The sequence below is a fragment of the Nycticebus coucang genome, chromosome 1 (assembly GCF_027406575.1).
Source record: "Nycticebus coucang isolate mNycCou1 chromosome 1, mNycCou1.pri, whole genome shotgun sequence".
Lineage (NCBI taxonomy): Eukaryota > Metazoa > Chordata > Mammalia > Primates > Lorisidae > Nycticebus > Nycticebus coucang.
In genome coordinates this window covers 143418155-143424154 of record NC_069780.1, presented here as the reverse complement: position 1 = coordinate 143424154, position 6000 = coordinate 143418155, and the positions used below count along the sequence as shown (strand labels likewise).

Genomic DNA, 6000 nt, shown 5'->3' with positions numbered 1-6000 from the left:
GTTCATTCCAAACCTTAAACTTTCAGGTTTAAGGGCTCAGTCCCACAAGACTGACCTTAATTCAGAGACCAGTCACAAGCATGGGGTCCCTGGGTTACTCACTCTTCTGTCTAACTGGACTACAGATTTGAGATCCCTACAACCTTCTTCTCAGGTTTGAAAATTTGCTAGAATGATTCACAGAACTCAGAAAAAAAGTTTTACTTATTATTACCAGTTTATTATAAAGAATTCAACTTAGGAACAGTCGAATGGAAGAGATGCACAGGGCGACATACAGAGGAGGGGTATGCCATCTTTCCAACACCTTGATGTCTTTCCCAACCCAGAACCTCCCCCAAACTCCATCATAAGTTAGAGGTTTCTATGGAGATTCTTTTAGGTAGGCATGATTGATTAAATAAACCATTAGTGATCAACTCAATCACTAGCTCCTCTCCCTTCCCCAGAGGATTGAAGACAGGGCTGCAAGTTCCAAACTTCTAATTAAGGTTTGGTCTTTGAGTTGACAAGATACTCCTATCACCCTTTTTACTCAGGTAATTTCTGAGGGTTTTCACTCTGCGCCAGGAACTGGGAACAAAGAACAACTGCTTCTCTTATTAGAGCACCTCATCATGTTTACCTGTCTTATAAAAAATTCTTGGGCCACTCTCCTTAGGGTATTAGCCTTCCTGGCTATTTCTGGCTCTCCATATCCCCTTAAGAGATTGACCAAGAAACTCTGATTTGTTCTTCAGTAGGCTTTTCAACAGTTATCTAGTTGCCCTGTGGCAAACCCACTTTATTGGTCCCATCCAAACTAATCATTCATGAGAACAAGCATTCTCAGAGCATTCCTCTGGGAGGATTGAAGCAGAATGTGGTGAGGGGGAACTTAAATGGCTGATGCCCTCACTCCCACCCCTTTTCATGCAAGCATTCTCTCCACTTTCCTGGGCCACCTGCACTGGCCTCTGTTACTGATGTCTGATAAAGAAGGACATTTTGAGTGCCCAGGGAGGCCTGTTGGATCTTGTTCAAATCTCTCCTGGGAAACTCTCAAAGCTGGATCTTGAGACCCTGAAGCACAAGACCAAGAGCTTTACTAGTTGAAATGAGATGGGGATGAGGGGCTGAGGGCCCATCTGAGTGGGGGCTTCTGTGCCTTTTGCCTAACTACCCTTTCCCCTCTAAAACCAAGACAAAACAAAAACAATGGAAGGCGAGAAAGCTTTCCTTTACCAGGAGATCTCCTTTTTGCAGCAAAAAGCTCTCTCCTTCCTGTGACCCCAGTCTCAGTCTTAGACGAGGAGGGCCTCAAGCCCACATTGGGTTATTGAAATCCATGTTTAGGTCCCAGCATGTGGCAATGTGCTCCACTCTGATGACACTTTTCCTTTCTAATAATAGAGCAGATGAAGTAATATTGCAATTGAAGTTCCCGGGAATTTGATTGGATAAGTGCATAAACTGTGGACGGAGAAGAAGGGTGTACGGACGGATCACATTAGTATTCCCGTCCTATCAATGTGCGGGCCAGCGCACAACGTCAGCCGGGCCGATTCCTTGCGTCTGCCAGTCCCACCACAGATTCATTTGGGATCCTCAAACAGACAAGCCCTTAGAGACGAGGGATCAAGGCAGTCGATTAGAGCCAATTGCCTGCGTGGGGACGGCCAGCCCTTCCAGGCCTGGTGACAGTGGAGGGAGGGGAAAGACCAACTGAGCACCGCTGCGGGAAGATACTGAAGGAAGAGCGACACCCCTTTCCGCCCCCCACCTTGTAGCGCAGGCTTTGAAAGCTTGCTCCCCCACCTGAATGGAAACTCGGAACCGCCGGGCGGCGCGTTCCTTCTCGCCCAGCCCAGCGATCCATGCCGAGAGGAAGGCGGTGCGAACCCGCGCCAGCGCCCAGCTCCCGGGACAGGGCCGGCAATGCTGCTGAGCAGAACTTGATCGCGCCCGTTCTTCGCTGCTAGTGGAAGCGATGCTGCACGGCACAGCCAGCGCCTCCCCGGCTCTCCTTCAAGCTGAAGGTTACCGACCCGCGCAGCCAGTCCCAACCCTGTGAACTGCGCGCCTCGGGTCCCGGCTCCCGCTGCTCGGCGGCGGCGCGCAGGGCAACGAGCGGGCCGCCCGCGCCGGGGCGCACTGCACCAGCGGCTTCGGCTTGGTGGATGTGTATGCATGAGTTCTGCACCGAATGGGCGCAAAAAGCGCCCCAGCCGGTCCACCCGCTCCTCGATCTTCCAGATCAGCAAGCCCCCGCTGCAGAGCGGGGATTGGGAGCGCAGGGGCAGCGGCTCCGAGAGCGCCCACAAAACCCAGCGAGCCCTGGACGACTGCAAGATGGTGGGTAAAAACGGCGCCTCTTTTTCTTTTTTTATTTTGAGAGGAGGTGGGGGGAGTCGTGTATGTTAATCATTTGCATGAGTGCCAGCCACTCCCCCACCCTCAGCTCCTCCATGCGGATCACGTGCACATGCACTATTTTTAAATCTGCAGTCCCCCAGATTCGAGGTGACACCCGGGTCGTAATGGCCCCGCGGAGAGAAGTGCTACAGCAAGTGTCTCGGGGTCAGCGGCAATGGTGGATGTGAAAGATACGTTGAACTGGCCCGTTCACAGGGAGGGAGGGACTGTGGGGAAGTGGGGATGCTGTTTTGTGGGGAGACAGTAGCAAACAAACCCAAACAGAGTGCACTGGGCCCTGAGGAGGGGACAGAGGGACGAAGGTTCCAGTGAGAGGCTCCAGAGCCCACCTGAGAGGTTCAGTGTCCCGGCAGGAGGTGAACGGTTTGCCTATTTCACCCCACCTTTGGTCCACACCCCACCCCGCCCCTGCAACTTCAAGTCCACATCCCAGCTGTAGCAGAGGAGAGCATCTGTGCAGGAGTCCCCAGGGTCACTCTCCAAATATGTTCTTGCTCTTCAGAAACTGAGTCTAAATGGGCGGGGGCATGTAGATCTGGAAATAGAGCTTCCATGGCCAGGCTTGCCTATGAAAAATAAACACATGCCTTGGACGCAGAGACTTGCCATGTTTGTGCCTTAAGCTTTAAACAAGTCCTCGGCTCCTTACTTGGAGATTTGGGGGGCTGGCTCGGGAATCAGCAAAGGCCTCTGTTTATATACAACAAAATAGGAAACTTTATGGTGATAAATGTTTGGTGAAAGAAACTCCTTTCTTTTCCAGCTTGTCCAAGAGTTCAACACACAAGTGGCCCTGTACCGAGAGTTGGTCATTTCCATTGGGGACGTCTCAGTCAGCTGCCCCTCCTTACGGGTGGAAATGCACAAGACAAGAACCAAAGGCTGTGAAATGGCCCGTCAGGCACACCAAAAACTGGCTGCCATCTCAGGGTAGGCATTATGTGTTTAATTCACATAGCACATTGCATGGATGCTGACAGAATTTTATGTGGCCAAGGCCTCAGAGATGATTTCTCCAAATTTGAGGGGTTTTTTGTTTTTGTTTTTGTTTTTTTTTTTTGCAGTTTTTGGCCAGGGCTTGGGTTTGAACCCGGCACCTCTGGCATATAGGTCCGGTGCCCTACTCCTTTGAGCCACAGGCGCTGCCCCAAATTTGAGTTTTTAATCAATTACCCTGAGGTTGTTTTGCTCTAGAGAGCTATACTCAAAATATATGCCACAGTGTAATCTGAAGATTGTGTGGCACATATATATGATTTGTGTATGATGTGGATCTTTAAGTGATTTTTTTAGAAAGTTAATTTTAATATAATGACCACATACTGGAATTTGGAGCTTAAGTTTTTTGGGGGGAGGGTTGTTCGGGCATCAAACTGAAGTTAATCATCCTGCCTCAAGATTATTTTGTCATTTGCTACTGAACAACAGGCCTGTACTGTAGAGAGAAAAATCTTTGCTAAATTCCAGATTTACTGAACTATTTTTACCATGAGATAAATTCCTAGGATATTGCCTAAAATAAAACCTCTAAAATAAAGTCTTGGATATAAATTACTCTCTTCACTATAGTGATAGGAAAGGGTAAGCTTAAGCATAAGAACAATTTTTTACAGATTAGAGAAATCCTCAAATCTTGGTAAATCTAAGCTACTTTTGTCCCCTTTTTAAAAATTATGTTTGTGGATTCCAAAACCTATGTTAGGTAATATATACTGAGTGAAAACTTGTCTCCTGGGATGCCAGCTACTCTTTCTTGATCTCCTAATATTGGGGGGAAAGTTAGCCATGTATTTTATTGTCAGTTCCTATTTTTAAGATAAGTACTTGGAGCAAGGAGATACAGAAATCCTTATACAAATATACAGGGTGGCCTTAAAGTTCGTGTGCATACAATTTTAAATTGCACACAAACTTTATGGCCACCCCATATGAAGTGTTTGGTTCAGTCTAAATATAGTCTTTCTCTGTTATATGTAAGTTTGGCTTTATCAAAATAATAGTTTGAATTAGTCAGACTCACCTAATAATGCTGCAGATTGATCACATGTAGGAGAATTACATATTACCTATTTGAAAGAATCTTTGCCATGTGCATAATAAATACAGTGACTATTACTGGTATATAAAACTTAGAAAGCTATATGTTGTCTCTCTTAATAACTAGCTTACATTTCACAACAGGGATTTTGTATCATGAAAAAAGATACTGCTCTAGACTCCTTGAAAAGAAAGATAAACAAAATATGGTACAAACCTACTTTATTGACTACACATTGAGAAGCCTTATTACTTTCTCTTTTAACTTTTCTACCGTACTTAACAGGAGGTGAATCTGGGAAATAGAGGAAAATCAAGTGCTGCAGGAATTTGGGGGAGAAATGCAGTTGTGATAAATCCCAGAAAGGGGAGAAGAAGCAATAAGAAGCATGACAGGGAACAGTGGTGAATTTAAAAGTATAGAGAAACAATGATGCAGAAGGAAAGCAGGTTCAGGACAGGGAATTTTATGCTCAGGGCTAAGAGGTAGCCTCTGTGGGAACTGTGTTCAAGAGTGTAGGATCCCTGGGATAATACTTAGGATCCTTTTAAGTGGCAACTCAGAAAAGGAAAACATGTTCTCGTCAGAGAAGACAGACTGGAGAAATGAACAAGAAGTTCGATTCAGTCTATTTAGCTGCACATATGAAATTCAGGTTCTTCTAATGGGTTAGGGAAGAAAAGGTCTGAAATTACTGGCTAAAAGTTGAGTTTTGAGGATTTGAGGTGGATTTGTTTTCTTTTTTCTTTTTCTTTCTTTCTTTTTTTTTTTTTTTTTGAGATGGGTGTCTCACTGTGTTGCCCAGGCTTGTCTTAAACTCCTGGGCTCAAGTGATGATCCCCCTTTAGCCTCATGAGTAGCTGGGATTACAGGTGTGTAATACCTTGCTTGGGATGGATATTATTTTCTTTGGGGTTTGTAGCCCTTTGCTTCTTGCTTACATGTTACCTGAGGGTTCATGTTAATGGGGAAGTTTTATAAGAATTAATGGGAAAATAACATGTTCTCAAGAGGCTTGCAAAGGGAAGACCAACTCCAGGAAATGCTCTAGGATAGAATTTGATACATTTTCCCCCTTAAAATAATAAGTAGATGAAGTTTAATAGTGTTTATAAAAATCCAACAGCAGGCTTGGCACCTGTAGCTCAAGTGGCTAGGGCACCAGCCACATACACCAGAGCTGGCATGTTTGAAACCACCTCGGGCCCCACCAAACAGCAATGATGACAACTACAACCAAAAAAAAGGTGGGCGTTGTGGCTGGCGCCTCTGGTCCCAGCTACTTGGGAGGCTGAGGCAAGAGAATCACTTAAGCCCAAGAGTTTGAGGTTGCTGTGAGCTGTGATGCCACAGCACTCTACTCAGGGCGACAGCTTAAGACTCTGTCTCAAAAAAAAAAAAAAATCCAACAGCAATATAATTGAAGGAAATCCCTTGCGTTCCTTACCATCTGGACTCCATTAATGAAGGATGTGATTCCCTTTGGCAGAATTCTGTTTCTGATATTGCTTGTTATGTGGGTTTTCATTTCAAGCTTGATGTGAAGA

At 45.7% G+C, this 6000-nt stretch overlaps 1 protein-coding gene across 2 annotated transcripts in view; it reads left to right on the top strand.

Moving 5' to 3' along the window:
- The first annotated feature begins 231 nt into the window (after nt 1-231).
- The window catches only part of RGS7BP (regulator of G protein signaling 7 binding protein), a 111231-nt gene continuing 105462 nt past the window's right edge, over nt 232-6000 (top strand). Inside the window, exons 1-2 of one of the 2 annotated variants that reach the window (XM_053589916.1) lie at nt 232-2334; nt 3179-3345. In XM_053589916.1, coding sequence (XP_053445891.1) covers nt 2170-2334; nt 3179-3345 — 332 coding nt within the window. In that variant the 5' untranslated portion in view covers nt 232-2169. Of the gene's footprint in view, nt 2335-2582; nt 2772-3178; nt 3346-6000 lie in introns of those variants that run through there. The other variant, XM_053589926.1, reaches the window with a different exon arrangement.